The sequence below is a fragment of the Musa acuminata genome, chromosome BXJ3-6, assembly GCF_036884655.1.
Source record: "Musa acuminata AAA Group cultivar baxijiao chromosome BXJ3-6, Cavendish_Baxijiao_AAA, whole genome shotgun sequence".
NCBI lineage: Eukaryota > Viridiplantae > Streptophyta > Magnoliopsida > Zingiberales > Musaceae > Musa > Musa acuminata.
Genome location: NC_088354.1, coordinates 35,355,910 through 35,376,587, shown reverse-complemented (window position 1 = coordinate 35,376,587; position 20,678 = coordinate 35,355,910). Strand labels below are relative to the sequence as shown.

Sequence of the window (20,678 nt, the reverse complement as noted above, 5' to 3'; positions counted from 1 at the left end):
AGCCACAGCACCAACCTGCGCTTCTCTCTGGAACAAGGCAGTGGTTGGAATGCGCAAACGCCAGCAGTTCAATCTTTCGCTGCACTGTCTGCGTCCACAATCCATTCTGGGGGTTTTCAACTCTGCCTGACACTCGCCATGTGAGGGCTAAAGTTGAGACACCAGCAACAATAACTGTTCTCCGTTCCTCGATAACTTAGGGTTCTCATTCATTAATGTTCTGGGCAATTCAATTCGCCTCCATGCCCTCTTTCAGCCCTGAGACAGAGTCTTCTCTGATGTTGTACTACCAAAGCTTACTGTAGTATCATGTCTCTGGTTGTTAAGAAGACAATAGAACAGACATGGCAATGGGAGGTAATGTATATATGCATCTGAATAATTATTCTCTCAGTGTTTTGTTCTTGAGGGCATGGTGGTTTGGTAGTCAAATCTACCAAAAGATGAACGGAGAGGAACAGAGTATGTGTGGAGAAAGGTGCGTCACGTTTCCCATTATCTTTAGCTTCTAAGATTCCCCAAATCACGTACCTTTTTGGACCCCACCGGCATAGATTGTTCACACGACTTCCTCTCTCTTCCTTCTCTCATCCATAGCATCCTCTGCCTTTAAATCCCTTCGTTCCTCTTCGCATTACTCACAACTCTCAACTTACCGGAGAACAAAAATGGCAGCATTCTTGTTCTTCCTCACCATCGCAGCCTTCACTGCCCCCGTCTACTCTTCTCGTGCACCCTTAACGTCAGCAGCTGTCCGCGACCCTGAATTAGTAGTACAGGAAGTACAAAGGTAGAGTATCCATGCAGGTTCGGTCAACTTTTTCACATGATGCAGCGCTGTTGATGCATGCATTCTAACTCGACGCCGCTGTTGTCACAGAAGCTTGAACGTGTCGCGGCGGCGACTGGGCTACTTGTCATGCGGCACCGGCAATCCGATCGACGACTGCTGGCGGTGCGATCCTGACTGGGCCGACAACCGGCAGCGGCTCGCGGACTGCGCCATCGGGTTCGGGAAGAACGCGATTGGGGGGAGGGACGGCGAGATATACGTGGTGACCGACAGTGGCGACGACGACCCCGTCAATCCGAAGCCGGGCACGCTCCGGTACGCCGTCATCCAGGAGGAGCCGCTGTGGATCATCTTCAAGCGCGACATGGTCATCCAGTTGAAGGAGGAGCTCATCATGAACTCCCACAAGACCATCGACGGCCGGGGCGCCAGCGTCCACATCTCCGGCGGGCCGTGCATCACCATCCAGTACGTCACCAACATCATCATCCACGGCGTCCACATCCACGACTGCAAGCAGGGCGGGAACGCGTACGTGCGCGACTCCCCAGGGCACTACGGGTGGCGCACGGTGTCGGACGGCGACGGGGTGTCCATCTTCGGCGGCAGCCACGTCTGGGTCGACCACTGCACGCTGTCCAACTGCCACGACGGCCTCATCGACGCCATTCATGGATCCACCGCGATCACCATTTCCAACAACTACTTGAGCCACCATGACAAGGTCATGCTGCTGGGTCACAGCGATGAGTTGACGTCCGACAAGAGCATGCAGGTCACCATAGCCTTCAACCACTTCGGGGAAGACCTGGTTCAGAGGATGCCAAGGTGAGCACCGACCCATTGTTCTTATGAATAGAGGTAATCATCAGCAAATCCATGGTGGAATTCACATCTAACCAAGGATGCAGGTGTCGGCATGGCTATTTCCACGTGGTGAACAATGACTACACCCACTGGGAGATGTACGCAATTGGTGGGAGTGCTGCTCCCACTATAAACAGCCAAGGCAACAGATTTCTTGCGCCCAATGATCGATTTGCAAAAGAGGTGAGTGCGTTCATGGGACCTTCATTTATCACCGACAACTATAACTACTATTTCTTCTAATAATATTGGTCAGTACGGTATATATATTTATCTCTGTCTTCATCTTAATCCTTAAGAAAGGAAGAAAGTGAAAAGGTAGGTCATATAAAGCTGTCTCATCATGGTGTTCTTGCAGGTGCACCATAAAGGTGCAGCAGATTACATTATCCTTTTTCCCTTTTACCCTTTTTCCCTATATATATATGCATAAGGTGATAATTTAGAGTACAAGGTAGCAAAGCAAGTACTTCGACACTGCTGCAAGTAAACGTACGTAGTAGAAAGAATAAGGCCTGTGAAACGACTTCTAAGCAGCACGATGGATGTGCAGGTGACTAAACGCGAGGACGCACAGGAGAGCGAGTGGAAGAAGTGGAACTGGAGGTCGGAAGGGGACCAGATGCTGAACGGAGCCTTCTTCACGCCGTCCGGGGCCGGAGCGTCGTCGAGCTACGCGAAGGCTTCGAGCTTGGGGGCCAGGTCGTCGTCTCTCGTCGGGACCATCACCGTCTCTGCCGGCGTTCTCTCGTGCAAGAAGGGATCCCGCTGTTGAACCTCGACCACCACAAGCAGCTCAAAGCGATGCCGATATATATATCTATATATATTTATTCTCCTATTGTTGCTCATTTCTCTTCTTTCACGTACTGCATGGTTAGCCATTACGATACCAACCTCTGCCTGTTAATCTGTGAACCACTTGGGTTCAAAGTGGAAAACCCCATCTGGTTTCAGAGGCAGCCTGTGCAGATGTGTTGATACTACTTGACTTGGGATTTGTCTAAGAATGCCTATTCAACACCTCTCTCTCTCTCTCTCTCTCTCTCTCTCTCTGTGTGATGAAGCTATCGATGGGACTTGGAGAAGAGGACCATACTGCATGTGAGGATCCGACGGATGAGGCTGACATGTTGGACTTTTGAGACTGCAGTAAGATTCCAAACATTATCACACCAAGAACTTATGATTGTTAAGACCGACACTGCAAGGCCTGTATCCCATTTCATGCTTCCTTGTTCCCCTCAGCAACCTTATTTTGACGTTTCTGTTCCATGCCAACCACCAAAACTTCCCAATAGTCCTATTGAATGCTACCACATGCAGCATGGAGATTGTCATTTTCATCCCAGCATTTGACTCACTGCCTGAACACACACATTAACTCCCAAGGTAGGTCAGCAGTGGAAGAACTTGGCCGGATCTATCCTGGTGTCTTACCATCATCATAAGATAAATAACCAAGCAAAATTTACCATAAATGAAAAGTAATTCATAGTTACATGCCAATCTCAATAGTTAAATAATTATAAGAGGGAGATAAAAAAAAATAGTAGTAGATTCTCTCAGTTGAATGCAACCAAGTTCAAGAGAATTAAGAAGAATACAATTGTAAGATGAAGTAACCACTTTCCTTTGTCTCTTCCCTCTTACCTATTAACTAAACAGAACCTTAACACTAAGATATATATTTAAGTAAAGTCATACTTGGTCAGCACAATTGTCCTCTTTCTCTATCTCTCTCTCATGACATGTACATGAGTTTATTATATATCAAACAATACCTAAGGGAGAAGGAAGCTACTTTATTGAGTCAATAATAATTTCGAAAGCTTAAAAGTTGGATTATGTTTGACATGAGGAATCAAACCCAAATGCATAGTATTAATCCAAACAAGGCAAAGATATTGTACATATATTTTGAACACATGATCAGCTACTATGACCAGTTATGTTTAGTTCTATTATACTATGATAAAAGCTGAGTAATTAGTAATTCTAAAAATGGTTGAAAGGAAGAGATCCTCCAAAATTTAGAGACTTAATTACTTCATGATAAGCTTCATTTTGCACTTGAAGTGATAGCAGTTAAGATCTTCCTTAATAAATAGCTTTAACAATAGTCATGATTTCTCCAACTACACGAGGAAATATCATAGTTCTGTTGAGGAAAATCCTTCCTCCTAATATATATAAATAAGAAGTATCGTATCAAACTCTATAATATCTTTTTTGTATTTTATTTCTAACATGGTATCAGAATCATAGTCAGACTAAAGCACCTCTAATCTCGTAGCCATCGTCCAAAAGTCAACTCGAAGGATCTGGATCGTGATTCCCGAATCCTGATGTGATGTGTGGTGGGTCAACACCTAATTTGGAATTAGGGGACTTTGTTTTTACTTTCGTTTATGTTTTTGTTTTATTTCTTTTTGCACCTCGCACCAAATGATAAACACCACTCCAATTTTGATTCCTCTGGCAAAATCACATCAGAATGACAATTGAGCAATTACTCGTACATACTCTACCTATCAAATATAAGAGAACGATTAATGGAGTTGTAGATGTCTATCCAACCCATTAATGGAGTTGTAGATGCATATTTCAATTAGGTTTATGATGTATTGGGTAGTTTGAGTACTTATCCATCCTACCCGTTGGGGTTTCAATCTCACGTAGTTGGTGTTGATGGGATGAAGTTGATGTGCATGGGAACCCACCATGTGAGCATTTGGATGGGAGCTCAAACAGCTGGAATCTTTGAGACGATGACTCCTCGGCGTTTGGTGGCTCGATTGGCCATGACACGACGATGTCACGTGAGCCTCACGAGCATGATTGGCCCCTCCGTGCAGTCATCTACTCCAACACTTACGACGTCTCAACGAGACTTGCTTGATGTGCGTTGTATTATCTGATTCCTTTCCTCATCTTATCAAATATATGACACAATGAATATTATTATTTGAGACAAAAAATAACAATATAGTCAATTCAAGTCGACTATATTGATTTATAATTTTATATAATTACAAATATTTTAGATAATTCAGCTTAGATGAAGTGAATCAGTTAAAAATCCCTAATATTACTTAAAAAGAAAAAAATAATAGAATAATTATTTATATCATGTTTTCTTTTATCGTGAAAGATTGGTAAATGATCTGTGCTACATTCAATATAAAACTAAGATGAAAATGGACTAAATTAGACTATAAAAGCTCTTAAAATATCAACAAAAATGAGAGAAACCAATTAAGCACCTATGCGATGGATGATGAAAGGTTGGGTACTTAGGTCCATCAAGATTTATAAGGTGACACTGTTGTGATGTTCTAGAAAATTAAGCAGTAGAATGTTGACTCTTGAAACCAAGCACACCAGCACGATCACAGTGCAGATCTTGGGGTGAAAACCGTAGCTGTGTCCTGATTTGCTTACATACTAATTGAAGAAGACAGTGAAATTCAATCTAAACATAGACTACCAATTAGTGCTCGACGTATGTCATCTAATTAGCCATGGAAGCTAGTTTGCATAATAATAATATGATACTATTTAAACCTATCCAATCAGTATGATCCTGTCAACATGACATCTAAAAGAAAATATCTCCACCGATATCCTAGGGATTAGATTGTATGATCTATAAAAGGAGGGCCTCTTAATGTGGTTCATGGACTAACCTATGAGCTCTTACTCGTGGATTAAATATAGGGCCAACGAGCCTATGAACTTAGGTTACTCTTAATCATCTTAATTGATTAAATAATTAATTCATCATATTAAATAAAACTATTAATTAACATGATAATAATTAAATAGCAAGAAAAAAAATTAGAACATCTGTTTATTTTTTTTTTCCTTTCCCTTTCTCTTACTTTTCTTTCTTTCCTTCCTTCCTTTCTCTCTCTTCTTCTTTGTCTTTTTATTTGTTATTCAAATCTAGTTGTTTATTTAGGAACAGGAAAGTCTTTATATAGAAGGTGACGAAGTGATAAAAGATTAGATTGATTTAATTAGAAAATATTTTTAGAAATAGTATATTTATATTTTTTTTCTCTAGAAAATTATTATTAATAAATAGGTCCTTAGATTTGATTGAGGACGTGGGATAGTTGGCAAATTAAAATTTTACACTGGTGTCCCTCTGAGACAAATGCATAAGAAGAATCTTGTTAGGCACATCCTTGATGCAATTATTTTGGATCCATCGACTCTTGAAGTTTGCCATTAAGGGAGTCTAGATACGAATGAGCAATAACCCTTGTCGAGCATGCTCTTTTGCATTCGAATTCCCCTCATGAGTAGTTCAAGTCAACATGTTTTGATAGTCTCACGTGTCTCTTGTATCCAATATGTTTTATATGAGTAGTTTAAGTTGTTATGCCATAACACTCATGCATATCTTCATATTTTGCACTATCTACTTAAGCAATCTAGGTTAGTGCATCTTGGTATCTGCACTTATCTCCTATGACTTCCTACATGGGTAGTTCAAGTGAGCACACATCAATATCCTCGTGCATATTTAAAGTCCAACACTCCCAACATAGGATGTTCAAGTTAGAATGTTCTAATGACCTCATGTATTTAAGTTGACACTCCCTATGCAAGTAATTTAAATTGACATGTTCCAATTCCCTCATGCATCTCATGTCTCCAACACTTCATTCATAAGTAATTCAAGTGACAATATTTGGATATCCTCATATATCTCCTATGTTTGATTTTTTTACATAGATAGTTTAAGTCGACACATCCACTCATATATATCTTGTGATTGAAATTTATAGCACATGCAATTTAAGTCAGCATCTCTATATGGGTAGTTTAAGACAATATATCATAACTCCCTCTTATGTCTCCTACATTTAACACTCCCTACATGGGAAGTTGAATTTGAGATGTCTTGATACCCTCGCACATGTTCTTCATCTATCACACTCTATGTATACGGTTTAAGGTGCATGCCCCAACACTATCATGTGTTTCTCATGCATGATATTTCCTATACACTAGTTAAAATTAAAATGTCATAATGTTCTTATGCATTTCCTACGTTCAACACTCTCGAAAGTCTAAGTCGTCACATCTTAGTGCTCCCAAGTGTCTATATATCGAGTGGACTTTACTTAACTATTTCTTGATACAGGTAATCACCTTTTAAGTCCCTAAGCTTGACATTATGATTCAACATAGATAAAATTTTTCCCAATGGAGGAGCAAATGATATCGCTAAAGTAATAAACAATCGAGACTTGACTCATAGCAAAATTCAATTAAGACAGATAACTAATCGGTGTTTGACATATGTCACCTAATTAGCCATAGAAGTTAGCTAGTATAATAATGATATGGTGTCATTTGAATCTACCCAATCAATATGACAACAACATGACATCACATAAATGAAATATTCCCACTAGTACCATATAAGATTGGATACCATGGCCTATAAAAGGAGGACCTCTCTAGTTATGAAACCACCTTGACCTGTATGTTTATGGGCTATCTATGTTATTGTTGTTTATAGGTTCGCCTATGGGCCTATGCTTGTGGACTAAATGTGGGGCCTATGAGCCTATGAACTTGGGCCAGTCTTAATCATCTTTGTTAATTAAATAACTAATTTATTAGATTAAATAATTTAAAAATTAATAAAATATTAATTAACATAATAATAATTAAATAAATTAGAAAACCTACTTATTTCCTCTTTTCCTTTCCCTCTCTCTTTCTTTTTCTTTTCTTTCTTCCCCTGTTGTCTATTTTTTTTTTCTTCTCCTTTATTATCCAAACCTTGTTTTTCATTAAGGGGTAGGGAGGTCTTTATATAGAAGGTGATGAGGAGATAAAAGATTAGATTGGTTTTGATAGAAGACATTTTCAAAATACATAATTCAGCTTTTTATTCTCTGAAATTTTACTAATTACAAATAGGTCTTTCAATTTGATTAAGGACATTGGACAATTGTCAAGTTAGAATTTTACATTAGTGTCCCTCTGTGATAAATATCATCGAAGCCTTGTCGAGCACATCCTTGACATGATTTTATTGGATTCATCAACTTATAAAGAGTTCACTATCGAGGGAGTGAGATTCGAAGGTGTGGTTAGCCTTGTCAAGCACATCCTTTTACATTCTATACTTCCCCTCGCTAGTAGTTCAAGTTAACATATTCTGACACACTTGCGTGTCTCTTGTATCTAATACGTGCCTAACACGGAAAAGTTTAAGTTGTTATGTCGTAACATTTATGCATGTCTCCATATTCGACACTCCTTATATAAGCATTCTAAGTTGGCACATCTCGGTGTTCGCACGCATCTCCTACAATTTCCTATATTGGTGGTTCAAGTCAGCATACATCAATGTCCTTTTATATCTCAAATATATAACACTCCCAACATGGGTTGTTCAGGTCTCCCAGTGAACTTGTATGTTTCTTGAGTCTAACTCTCCCTAGGTAAGTAATTCAATTCCACATGTTCTAATTCCCTTATGCATCCCATGTATAAAATATTCCCTACATGGAAAATTGAATTGAGCATGTTCTGATGTCCTCATGTATCTCCGGTGTTCGATGCTCCTTGCATAAATAATTCTAATTGGTATGCTCCAATGCCCACATATGCCTCCTGTGATTGAAACATATAATACATGCAATTCAAGTCAACTTTCCTACATGGATATTTCAAGTCAGCATACTGCAACTCTATCTCATGTCTCCTCCATTTAACACTCCCTACATGTGTAATTCAAGGTGCATGCCCCAATACTATCTTGTGTCTCTTATTCCCTATGCAATAGTTAAAATCAATATACTCTTATGTATCTCCTGCATTCAACACTCTATGTGGAAAGTCCAAGTCGACACACCTAAGTGCTCCCAAGTGTCTCTACATTTGAGTAGACGTTACTTAACCATTTCTTGATGTAAGTAATTAATATTGAGTTCATGAGCTTGACATTGTGATTTGGCATATATAAGATTTTTCATCGTAGAGGAGCAAATGCTATCGCTAAATTAACAAATAATCAAACCTTGACTTATAACAAACTTCAATCAAAACATAAACAACTAATAATTGTTTGACATGTAACCTAATTAACCATGGAGGTCACCTTGCATAATAATGATATGGTGTCATTTAAGCCTACATAATCAGCGTGGTGACAACATGACATCGCTTTAGTGTATCCAATCAACATAACATCTAAAATAAGGGATTAGATTTTATGGCCTATAAAAGGAGAACCTCTCTAGTTATGTACCCAACTTGGCATGCATGCTCCTAGGCTATCTATGCTAATGTGCTTCATGGGCTCATACTAGTAGATTAAGCATGGGGCTACAAGCCTTTGGACTTATGTTAGTCTTAATTATTTTAATTAATTTATTCATTCATTAGATTAACTATTTTAAAATTAATAAATATATTAATAAATATAATAATAATAATAATTAAATAACAAGAAAAGAAATCAGAAAACCTACTTATTTCCTCTTTTCATTTCTCTCTCTTTCTTTTTTTTCTCTTTCCTTCTTTCCTTTCTCTCTCTTTTTTCTTTTCTTCTCCATTATTATCCAAATTTTGTTGTTTGTTGAGTGGAAGGGAGGTCTTTATATAGAAGGTGATGAGGTGGTAAAAGATTAGGTTGGTTTTGATAGAGAACATTTCTAAGTGTAATTTTGTATTTTAGTTTTTAAAAAATTACTAATTCCAAATAGATCTTTTGATTTGATTGAGGATGTGGGACAATTGTAAAGCTAGAAACTTACACTAGTGTTCCTCTGGGATATATTTATCAGAGAAGAGTTGTCGAGTGCATCATTAGCATGGTTAGGTTAGATCTCTCAACTCTTGAAGAGTTTGCTATTAAGGGAGTGAGAAATGAAGGAGCAATCACCCCTGTCGAACACATCTTTTTGTGTTTGAACTCCCCTTATAAGTAGTTCAAGTCAACATATTCTAACACCCTTGCATGTCACCTGCTTCCAACATGTCATACACGTCTCCATATTCTGCACTATCTACCTAAGCAATCTGAGTTGGCACATCTCAATGTCTTTACACATCTCCTATGATTTTTTATATGAGTAGTTCAAGTCAGCATATAACAATACCCTCTTGCATCTTTAATGCCTAACATTCTCGACATAAGTTGTTTAAGTTAGTTTGTCCTTATGACTTCATGCGTCTCTTAAGTCAAACACTCTCTATGCAGGATATGTTCTAATTCCCTCATACATCCAATACTTCCTACATGGGTAATTTAAGTAAGCATATCTTGATATCTTTATGCATCTCCTGTGTTTGATACTCCCTACATAGATAGTTCAAGTGACATGCTTTTATCCCTCATATGTCTAATACAATTGAAATATATAACACAAGCAATTCAAGTCACCATCCCTACATGGGTAGTTTAAGTCAATATGCCATAATCCTATCTCATGTCTTCTCCATTTAAAAATCCCTATATGAGAAGTTGAAGTTGAGATGCCTTGAGGCCCATGCATATATCCTTCCTTTGTTACTCTCTATATGTGCAGTTCAAGTCATATGACCCAATGCTATTGTGTGTCAACAAATAATCAAAACTTAACTCGTAAAAAAAATCTATCAAAACATAGATAACCAATTGGTATATGACATATATCACCTAATTAGTTATGGATGCCAATTAGCATAATCATGATATGGCGCCATTTAAACCTACCCAATCAGTATGGTAACCACCACCTCAATATCCAATCAATATGATATCTTAAACAAAATATTTTCACTAATACTCGAGAGAATTAGATTCAATAGCCCGTAAAAAAATGACCTCTCTTAAGCACCCACCTCGGCTTACATGCTCGTCGACTAACTATGTTATGTCATGAGCTAGCCTATGGGCTTATGCTCATGGACAAAATGTGAGGCTTACGAGCTTATAGACTTGGGCTAGTTTTAATCATCTTAATTAATTAATTAATTATATTAATATATTTAAAGACTAATAAAATTATTAATTAACATAAAAATTTAAATAATAAAAAAATAAATTAAAAAAATCTACTTATTTCTTTTTTTCCTTTCCCTCTTTTTCTTTTTTTCTTTCCTTCTTCTCTTTCTCTTTCTTCTTCTACTCTTTTATTATCCAAATCTTATTATTTATCGAGGGGCAGCGAGGTCATTAAATACAAGGTGATGAGGTGGTAAAAGATTAGGTTGGTGCTGATAGAAAATATTTTTAGAAAAATATTCTAATAAATATTTAAGTCCATGAAAATTTATTAATTACAAATAGGTCCTTTAATTTGATTAAGACATTGCACAATTGTCAAAGTTTGTGTTTCCTCTAGATAGGTATATCACAGGAGCCTTATTAAGCACATTCTTGATGTAGTTTTATTGGATCCATCAACTAGTTCGCTATCAATGGAGTAAGATACTATTAATTAATTTAATTAATTAATAGTAATTAACGGTATAAGGATATGATTGGTAATTATGGGTATGTTGATAGTATAATTATATTTTATTATTTATGTAGGGGTCGTCAATAGAAAGGAGGTTGCGAATAGTAAGCTTAGATATAATTGCAAAAATTAGCTTAGAGATTAAGATTAGATTTACCTTGATTAAAATAGAAATCAGATTGAGCCTTTGGCTTAAATTTTCTTCTTGAAAAAAAAAATCATCCTATACATGTTTTTAAATGATTATGAAAGAATTGACAAATTTTAAGAAGATATTTAAAGGACAATTAGAGTAAGAGAAAGATGACAAGAAGAGTAAAGAAGGGAAAAGGAAAAAAGATTCAACTAGTTTAAAGGTGTTAAAGATTGGGTCACCGTCGGGTAGACTTACCACCCGTGCATGTATCGAACCACCCGTGCATGTATCGAACGATACACATCGGATCGATAAATGCCATCCATAATATCCTCCAATGTCTTTCATACATTTCACCACAGTCAGATTGATATCGTAAATTAACAAACAAAAACAATTTTAATCTTGGCCTCAAACAGCATCTTCTTCTTCGTCTGACGGAAGTAAGCAGTACAAGGAGAATGACAAGAAAAATATGTAACCCTGAAAATAATCCAAGCAAGAGTGTAACCAAATCCATCTAAACATGTGTTAACAACATCAGCATTACAATTTATACATACAAAGTGAATGTGTCGCATCCCGCAGATGTCTAACTGATTTAATCCAACTGAATCAGGTCATCTTACTAAAATTAGAGTACAAAAAAGATGTATGGTTTCAGGGGTTCTTGGCTATCATATATATATCTATACTCAAGTTGTGCATGCTATCATATATTATTCAGCATCAGCATATTACAAGAGAGGCTATTGCTGATGATGGTCATCACTCGTCGACGGCGCATCATCGAATGCAATCACACAGGCAATCACAACCACAGCAATTGTTGGGACGAACGCAAACAGTGCAAGTATCTTCATAAAAAGAATGGACACATCGAGCAGTGCCAGGACAAGTAGTGCAAAGGTTGTGCACTTGAGGCTTCTGAAGACTTGTAGAGAGACCCTGATGTGGTGTTGGAGAAAATTAAGCAGCGGAATGCTGACTCCAGAAACAAAGGATGCGAGCATGATCAAGGTGCAGATCTTGAGGTGAAAATTGTGGCTGTGTCCCGATTGGGTTACGTAGTATCCAAAGAAGATAGTTACCAATGCACCACCAGAAATGCCGATTGACATGTATGAAAACTTCATGGCACTTTTTATCACCACTTCTCTGCTACTGTGCAGCACTACTCTTTCATCCATCGGTTGATTCTGCCATAAGCAAAACCAGAGGGGTTGTCAATTTCAATTTATTTGACATTTACACAAAATGAGGTCCATGTATGCTAAAAATTAAAGATAATGTGTCATGAGAAGGTCGACAATGTTTTGTCAACATGCTGCTGTATGTCATTACCATTTTTTGCAGTAGGTTTATACATCAACACCTGCACTATCAATTTGAAAGACAATCTAAACAAATATCTGGTTATCGATAAGCTAAATGATGTGCTCGTAAACAAAAGCAGACATTCAAACAAGTTCCCATCAGTTTATTTCAGCTGTCTGCTGAGCATATGACATTACAAGTTTATTTCGAATTCATACAATTTGATATGAATTCAGATTAGCTAGATATGCAAAAGCATGATCAGAACCGTCAAAACTGTAAAAAAAAAATTATAACTTTGCTCACGGAACTAAACTGAAACTATATTCAGTACGAAACATCTCGCTGTGCAGATATGAACACAGCTATCAAGTACCTTAAAAATTTTAGATCAAAAGAAATTCTAAGATGTAGTCTTCAAGTTTCTATAAGTGCCATTTTTTCACGGGTCCTCAATTATCAAACGATCATCCAAACAAATCCATGCCATCATGCTATCCATCTTATATTCGGCCAAGATACAAGAAATCTTTGCATAACATCCACTGATTCCATGCTCATAGAAACGCCATTGGAATTTGACAGATCATCAGTAACCAAGTTAATAAATATTCTGCCGTCGATATCATAATATACAACCTTATATATATATTTTTTTTTCTCCAAAGGATAAGTGATAAAGGTCAAATTTTGATCGAAGAACCTTGCGGTGATTTTCTTTATCAACTAAGCTAGCTAGCATATTTTTTTAAATTATATTTCAATTCCAAAAGCTCACTGTTATGCCACTGAAAGATGTTTTGTGCATGACATTTTTGAGTCTAATGTTCTTTGTTTCCTGTGAATGTCCACACAAAGGAGCATTCCTAAATATTTTCTTGGGATCATTAACTGCATCATTGATCTTTCATCTCATACATTAAATCGTCTAATTTCAGAACATCAAAAGATCTACTTCTTGCTAGTTGTCCGGTATAAGTTTTGAATCTTATGGCCAACAAAACTCTCTCAAACACCATAACCATTAGGAACATCATTGCTTCCATGTCACATCAATTCACATTTGTGTACATTTAAGAGACAAGGACATGGTCACTTCACTTTTTTATATATGGAGAAACCACCAGTGTTTCTGACACTACCAGAAACTGATACACTTGGTTGAGAAATGAATACATAAGAGATCTGAGTTATAATGACCATAGGCCAAGATAAATTCATAGCATACTGATGGCAGTATCATAATTTTAATTAATATGACATTTAAAGTAATGCATATGCACATTTAGCTTTTGTTCGGTTTGTTTATTGTTTAATTACATGAAAACTGAACAAAGAAACAAATTTGTACGTCTCTCAATAACACTGTTAATCGAAAGATTATTTAGAAAATATATCCTATTTGTGGGATAATAGTCAATGGCAGAGTAGTCATCTTCTAACAGATACGATGAAGAGAAAATGGATGGCATTTGCTATTTCATAGAGTTACAGAGTTGCCGTACCAACAGTGTTTGCACTTGGATAGACGTCTCGCCATTAGATGGTTGGGTCACACCTGAAACTCCCAAAGTTGTGTGGAGATGCTGTTTCAATGTAGTTCTCTTCAGGAATTTCATCTCTAGACTACGAGTATAACTGTTCAGTTAGTAAAGGGGGCAACGAACATATTGTATACCTCAGGCATTCGATCCAATGACACACTGTTCACTTGATCACGCTTCTGACTCGGTTCCCCATGGACATTTTGTTGCAGAGGACTTCTGGGGCTCTCATCATCTCTCCCACAAGCTGGTTTAGCATGTGCATATATGGGCTGCTGAAAGAAAGCATGAAGATTTCCCTTTTGGAAATGTTACTCCAACAAACATATGATAAGGTTAAAAGATCTGGGCGTATGCCATGCAAGAAAATGAGATCACAAGTGGTTGATGTGAACAAACAATTTACATAAACTATTTAGCAAGTCAAATAATCGTTTGCTTTCTGTTCATTCATAGTGAATATGCAACCCATCTTTTGGTCCAATTCAATCGATTTATATGTGCAATGAACCATTCTAAAACAACAACATTAGATGTTGGCATTTGTTCTATGAATATATAGACAACTTGTTGGACTTGGGAAAAAGCAAGAAGGGGACATAATTGATAGTATTGAGAGATCAAAGGGCAGAACCCCTCATCGAAAGCCACAAAATCTATCAATAGCAAGTCAATTCATGGATTCCGAGACGATTGAACATGACGAGAATGAGAAACATGCATACCCTTGCTTCACAATCTGCTCCTTTCCCCAATCTCGCTTCATCAGATTCAGCAGAAGTGGTCTGAAATTTCTCCAACTATACAAAAAGAACAAGTAAGCTTTTCTTTCTCATAGGTTATTGGTATGGAAGAGGAAATAGGGGTAAAGAGATCGTATACGTCTCCACTGCCGCGAGAGCCGTTCCTACTCCTCCGTTGCGCCTGCCTTTGGGCGACGAGAGCCGCCCCTGCGCCCGGCAGTAGAAGGTGCACCTCCCGGCCCTCGGGGTTGCCGGCTACCACGATCTTGTCCGGCAAAGTCTTGACACGAGTGTCCACCCCGCTCTCCTGCACGCAAACAAAGAAGTGCCTCGGTACACGTAGAAACGACGAGAACAAAAACAAGGAGGTTTTGGTTCAGCAACCCACTTGGCCATGGCCGCCGCCAACCTGCAGCTCACTCTCGCTGGAGTCGGCAGCTTTATTGTCGGCTCTGGTGATCACCGCCTCGATATCTTCATCTGGAGCTCCGCCGCGGTCGGCGTAGGCGACGGCGAGGACAGCAAGGACGTGGAAAGCGGCGAGGGCGGGGAGCAAAGCCATGCGGCGAGGCTGCTTCGAGCTAACGAGATGAAGTCGAGAAGTGAGGAGAAGCAGGGAAACAGCGACGACCACAGATGGAAAAGCGGCACAAGCGAGCAAGGAAGGTTCCCGGGCACTTAGATGGCACGAACGGTAAGCGAATCCAAGCAGACTTTAACCTCCGTAGCTGCGTCGATCGATTCGTTCTACATTGCGCGTCCTTGACGATGTAAGACTCCGACCGGCGTCGCCCGTTGACTCACGGTCTATGCGGATCCACTTTCTTGATCATCACCATCATCTTCCGTATCTACGGCCGTATCCAGCCACCAGTTGAATACAGGGCAAGTAGATCATCGAGAAAACTGTTTTCACCCTTAATGGGCTGAGGATTGAGATAATAAATGGGGATAAGAACTCGGATGATGATATTTTTTAGTATGCACATAGGTATAAGATGGGACAGATATGGTTGGTGAACGAATATGTCGTGGCTGGTGAGTCAGCATGGCTTGGTCCACGGGTTAATATTGGGAGTCTTTTGTCGGCTGAGCTGGATGCCGAGATAGGCTGGGCTCTCGCGAGGGGGTGTTGATCAGCGTTTCTCGGTCTCCAGGTTGGTTGGCAGCTTGTCTTAGTTCGCTGGTTGGCAATCCCCAGGTTGAGACACTTGCGGCTCGAGGGTGGTCGCTTTCCTGCAAAAATGACCTTCATCGAGTGATTCTCGACTTTGGCCCCTCCGACGAGCAAGTCATTAGATGTTTTTCTCTCTTTTTTTTTGTCCTCCCTTGGCCGGATGTCGATCATGGGTTTTTATACAACTGTACGAGGGTTAGTCGTACGTGGGTTTGACGTGACGGTCGATCCTCGAGAAGTGAAATGGTATCTTTGTCGTCCTGGGACGTCCGTAAACGATGCCGTCTCAAGCTTTCAGGACGGGACATATCGAACAACGCTTTGATACATATTCTGACTCGGTGCGTGGGGGTGCTCCCCTTGCTGGCTTGACTGTACCGTGGCGTGACATTGATTATAACGTGGCCTGGACCCAAAATATACCCTATCAGATAGAACACTCATAAGTTTTATCATGCACTAGGATGATGATAATTAATTGAGAGAATATGAGAAACCCATAAGTTTATTGCCTCCCATCGGAGATTCCCCATTTCACCATTGCCCCATCTAAATGGGGAATAGAAGGAAGACAAGAAATGAGGGATGAAGATGAGACAAGCAACCAAAGGCCTTGATGTAAAACAATATGTATAATTATTTATACACAATTGATCATTCGAAATACTTATATGATTTTATCTAATTAAGTAAGATATATTATGAATATGATTGGATTCTGATCATGGTTATCGATTAATAGAAAGGAAATCGATAGGATTTCTTAAAAGATGTGATGGAAGAAACTTTCCTAATTGTTTATCTTTCTTAGGGACTCAAAATAATACAACACACAATAATTGTATATGTTGATACACGGATGTGTGGATATGTGACATGATTGAGATATTATATATTTCTCTCATCTTCTCGTCACGTGAACTATCTAGAGATCGTATATCTTTTTTCATACCCCCTTTATCTCTAAATCTATCGATCATAGTGATTTGTAAAGAATAAAAAGAAAAAGAAAAAGTGAGTCTAGTTTTTGTTGAACATTGATATCACTATATATCTCGAATTCGATGATAGTGTCGTTAAAGATGAGCCAAAGACTTTCTTAGCAATATCGAAATGTATGTCTCGTAAATTTTACTTTTCCTCTCTTTCTTTTTTTCTTTCCTCCTTCCCTTTTTTTTTTTTTCTCATCCTTTTTTTTTCTTCTCCTTTTTTTATTATCCAAATCTTATTGTTTATTGAAGGGTAGGGAGGTCATTATATACAATGTGACGAGGCGATAAAATATTAGGTTGGTTGAGCCGACGATAAAGCTGCCGACTCCGGCGAGAGTGAGCTGCAGGTTGGCGGCGATGGCCAAGTGGGTTGCAGAACCAAAACCTTCTTGTTCTTGTTCTCGTCGTTTCTACAGGTACCAAGGCACTTCTTTGTTTGCTTGCAGGAGAGCGGGGTGGAGACTCATGTCAAGACTATGCCGGAAAAGGTCGTGGAAGCCGGCAACCCCGAGGGCCGGGAGGGGCACCATCGACTGCCGGATGCAGGGGCGGCTCTCGTCGCCCATAGGCAGGAGCAACGGATGGGTAGGAACGGCTCTCGCGGCAGTGGAGAAGTATACAATCTCTTTACCCCTACTTCTTCTTCCATTCCAATGACGTGTATGAGAAATAAAAGGTTTCTTGTTCTTTTTGTATAGTTGCAGAAATTTCAGATCACTTCTGCTGAATCTGATGAAGCGAGATTGGGGAAAGGAGCAGATTCTGAAGCAAGGGTATGCATGTTTCTCATTCTCGTCACGTTCAATCGACTCGAAATCCATGAATTGACTTGCTATTGATAGATTTTGTGGATTTTGATGAGGGGTTCTGCCCTTTGATCTCTCAATACTATCGATTATGTTCCCTTCCTGCTTTTTCCCAAGTCCAACAAGTTGTCTACATATCGGAGCTGCAGGAGCATGAAAAATCCATAGAACAAATGCCAACATCTAATGTTGTTGTTTTAGAATGGTTCATTGCACATATAAATCGATTGAATTGGACCAAAAGATGGGTTGGATATTCACTATGAATGAACAGAAAGCAAACGATTATTTGACTTGCTAAATAGTTTATGTAAATTGTTTGTTCACATCAACCACTTGTGATCTCATTTTCTTGCATGGCATACACCCAGATCTTTTAACCTTATCATATGTTTGTTGGAGTAACATTTCCGAAAGGGAAATCTTCATGCTTTCTTTCGGCAGCCCATATATGCACATTCTAAACCAGCTTGTGGGAGAGATGATGAAAGCCCCAGAAGTCCTCTGCAACAAAAAGTCCATGGGGAACCGAGTCAGAAGCATGATCAAGTGAACAGTGTGTCATTGGATCGAATGCCTGAGGTATACAATATGTTCATTGCCCCCTTACTAACCGAACAGTCATACTCGAAGTCTAGAGATGAAATTCCTGAAGAAAACTACATTGAAACAGCATCTCCACACAACTTTGGGAGTTTCAGGTGTGACCCAACCATCTAATGGCGAGACGGCTATCCAAGTGCAAACACTGTTGGTACGGCAACTCTGTAACTCTATGAAATAGCAAATGCCATCCATTTTCTCTTCATCGTATCTGTTAGAAGATGACTACTCTGCCATTGACTATTATCCCACAAATAGGATATATTTTCTAAATAATCTTTCTATTAACAGTGTTATTGAGAGATGTACAAATTTGTTTCTTTGTTCAGTTTTCATGTAATTAAACAATAAACAAACCGAACAAAAGCTAAATGTGCATATGCATTACTTTAAATGTCATATTAATTAAAATTATGATACTACCATCAGTATGCTATGAATTTATCTTGGCCTATGGTGATTATAACTCAGATCTCTTATGTACTCATTTCTCAACCAAGTGTATCAGTTGCTGGTAGTGTCAGAAACACTGGTGGTTTCTCCATATATAAGAAAGTGAAGTGACCAAGTCCTTGTCTCTTAAATGTACACAAATGTGAATTGATGTGACATGGAAGCAATGATGTTCCTAATGGTTATGGTGTTTGAGAGAGTTTTGTTGGCCATAAGATTCAAAACTTATACCGGACAACTAGCAAGAAGTAGATCTTTTGATGTTCTGAAATTAGACGATTTAATGTATGAGATGAAAGATCAATGATGCAGTTAATGATCCCAAGATAATATTTAGGAATGCTCCTTTGTGTGGACATTCACAGGAAACAAAGAACATTAGACTCAAAAATGTCATGCACAAAACATCTTTCAGTGGCATAACAGTGAGCTTTTGGAATTGAATTATAATTTTAAAAAATGTGCTAGCTAGCTTAGTTTATAAAGAAAATCACCGCAAGGTTCTTCGATCAAAACTCGACCTTTATCACTTATCCTTTGCAAAAAAAAAAAAAAGTTTAGAAGGTTGTATATTATGATATCCATGGCAGAATATTTATTAACTTGGTTACTGGTGATCTGTTAAATTCTCATGGCATTTCTATGAGCTTGGAATCAGTGGATGTTATGCAAAGATTTCTTGTATCTTGGCCGAATGTAAGATGGATAACATGATGGCATGGATTTGTTTGGATGATCGTTTGGTAATTGAGGACCCGTGAAAAAATGGTACTTATAGAAACTTGAAGACTGCATCTTAGAATTTATATTGATCTAAAATTCTTGATAGCTGTGTTCATATCTGCACAGCGAGATGTTTAGTACTGAATATAGTTTCAGTTTAGTTCCGTGAGAAAATTTTTATTTTTTTTGACAGTTTTGAATATTCTGATCATGCTTTTGCATATCTAGCTAATCTGAATTCATAACAAATTGTATGAATTCGAAATAAACTTGTAATTTCATATGCTCTTCAGACAGCTGAAATAAGCTGATGGGAACCTGTTTGAATGTCTACTTTTGTTTACGAGCACATCATTTAGCTTATCGATAACCAGATATTTGTTTAGATTGTCTTTCAAATTGATAGTGCAGGTGTTGATGTATAAACCTACTGCAAAAAATGGTAATGACATAGAGCAGCATGTTGACAAAACATTGTCGACCTTCTCATTACACATTATCTTTAATTTTTAGCATACATGGACCTCATTTTGTGTAAATATCAAATAAATTAGAATTGACAACCCCTCTGGTTTTGCTTATGGCAGAATCAACCGACGGATGAAAGAGTAGTGCTGCACAGTCGCAGAGAAGAAGTGATAAAAAGTGCCATGAAGTTTTCATACATGTCAATCGGCATTTCTGGTGGTGCATTGGTAACTATCTTCTTTGGAAACTACGTAAACCAATGGGAGCAGAGCCACATTTTTCACCTCAAGATCTGCACCTTGATCATGCTCGCATCCTTTGTTTCTGGAGTCAGCATTCCGCTGCTTAATTTTCTCCAACACCACATCAGTGTCTCTCTACAACTCTTCAGAAGCCTCAAGTGCACAGCCTTTGCACTATTTGTCCTGGCGCTGCTCGACGTGTCCTTTCTTTTTATGAAGATACTTGCACTGTTTGCGTTCGTCCCAACAATTGCCTCTCTTGTAATATGCTGATGCTGAATAATATATGATAGTATAGATATATTGTAATTCATTATCATGAATTTTTTTATTTA

The 20,678-nt window shown here is 38.5% G+C and overlaps 3 protein-coding genes across 4 annotated transcripts; 2 read left to right on the top strand and 1 right to left on the bottom strand.

Annotated features, from left to right (window-relative positions):
• The first annotated feature begins 631 nt into the window (after window positions 1-631).
• Window positions 632-2,683, top strand: LOC135639357 (probable pectate lyase 18). Its single transcript, XM_065153082.1, has 4 exons — window positions 632-790; window positions 881-1,621; window positions 1,705-1,843; window positions 2,214-2,683. Exons 1-4 carry the CDS (start codon window positions 669-671, stop codon window positions 2,433-2,435), a joined length of 1,224 nt encoding a protein of 407 aa, XP_065009154.1. The 5' UTR covers window positions 632-668; the 3' UTR covers window positions 2,436-2,683.
• A 9,099-nt stretch (window positions 2,684-11,782) lies between these two features.
• LOC108952012 (uncharacterized) lies at window positions 11,783-15,714 on the bottom strand. Of its 2 annotated transcripts, none has more exons than XM_065154870.1 (6): window positions 15,268-15,714; window positions 15,019-15,186; window positions 14,862-14,936; window positions 14,271-14,408; window positions 14,098-14,178; window positions 11,783-12,474 (listed from the first exon to the last, which is right to left on the bottom strand). In XM_065154870.1, exons 1-6 carry the CDS (start codon window positions 15,439-15,441, stop codon window positions 12,025-12,027), a joined length of 1,086 nt encoding a protein of 361 aa, XP_065010942.1. In that variant the 5' UTR covers window positions 15,442-15,714; the 3' UTR covers window positions 11,783-12,024. The 2 variants fall into 2 exon arrangements, with proteins under 2 accessions (XP_065010942.1, XP_065010941.1); XM_065154869.1 differs by having other exon boundaries at window positions 14,271-14,411; window positions 15,268-15,710.
• A 1,565-nt stretch (window positions 15,715-17,279) lies between these two features.
• LOC135640518 (uncharacterized) lies at window positions 17,280-20,678 on the top strand. The gene is made up of 6 exons (XM_065155034.1): window positions 17,280-17,413; window positions 17,495-17,662; window positions 17,747-17,821; window positions 18,299-18,436; window positions 18,528-18,608; window positions 20,221-20,678. The coding sequence occupies exons 2-6, from the start codon at window positions 17,525-17,527 to the stop codon at window positions 20,614-20,616; spliced, it is 828 nt and encodes a 275-aa protein (XP_065011106.1). The 5' UTR covers window positions 17,280-17,413; window positions 17,495-17,524; the 3' UTR covers window positions 20,617-20,678.

Coding starts and splice junctions, on each gene's coding strand:
- LOC108952012 (XM_065154869.1), bottom strand. CDS start 15,441: ATGGCTTTGCTCCCCGCCCTCGCCGCTTTCCACGTCCTTGCTGTCCTC. Junction 14,412..14,861: donor GAGCAGATTGTGAAGCAAGG/GTATGCATGTTT, acceptor GCTTTCTTTCAG/CAGCCCATATATGCACATGC. Junction 12,475..14,097: donor TCCAAGTGCAAACACTGTTG/GTACGGCAACTC, acceptor TGCTTATGGCAG/AATCAACCGATGGATGAAAG.
- LOC135640518 (XM_065155034.1), top strand. CDS start 17,525: ATGCCGGAAAAGGTCGTGGAAGCCGGCAACCCCGAGGGCCGGGAGGGG. Junction 17,663..17,746: donor GCTCTCGCGGCAGTGGAGAA/GTATACAATCTC, acceptor CTTTTTGTATAG/TTGCAGAAATTTCAGATCAC. Junction 18,437..18,527: donor CATTGGATCGAATGCCTGAG/GTATACAATATG, acceptor ACATTGAAACAG/CATCTCCACACAACTTTGGG.
- LOC135639357 (XM_065153082.1), top strand. CDS start 669: ATGGCAGCATTCTTGTTCTTCCTCACCATCGCAGCCTTCACTGCCCCC. Junction 1,622..1,704: donor CTGGTTCAGAGGATGCCAAG/GTGAGCACCGAC, acceptor CCAAGGATGCAG/GTGTCGGCATGGCTATTTCC. Junction 1,844..2,213: donor ATGATCGATTTGCAAAAGAG/GTGAGTGCGTTC, acceptor ATGGATGTGCAG/GTGACTAAACGCGAGGACGC.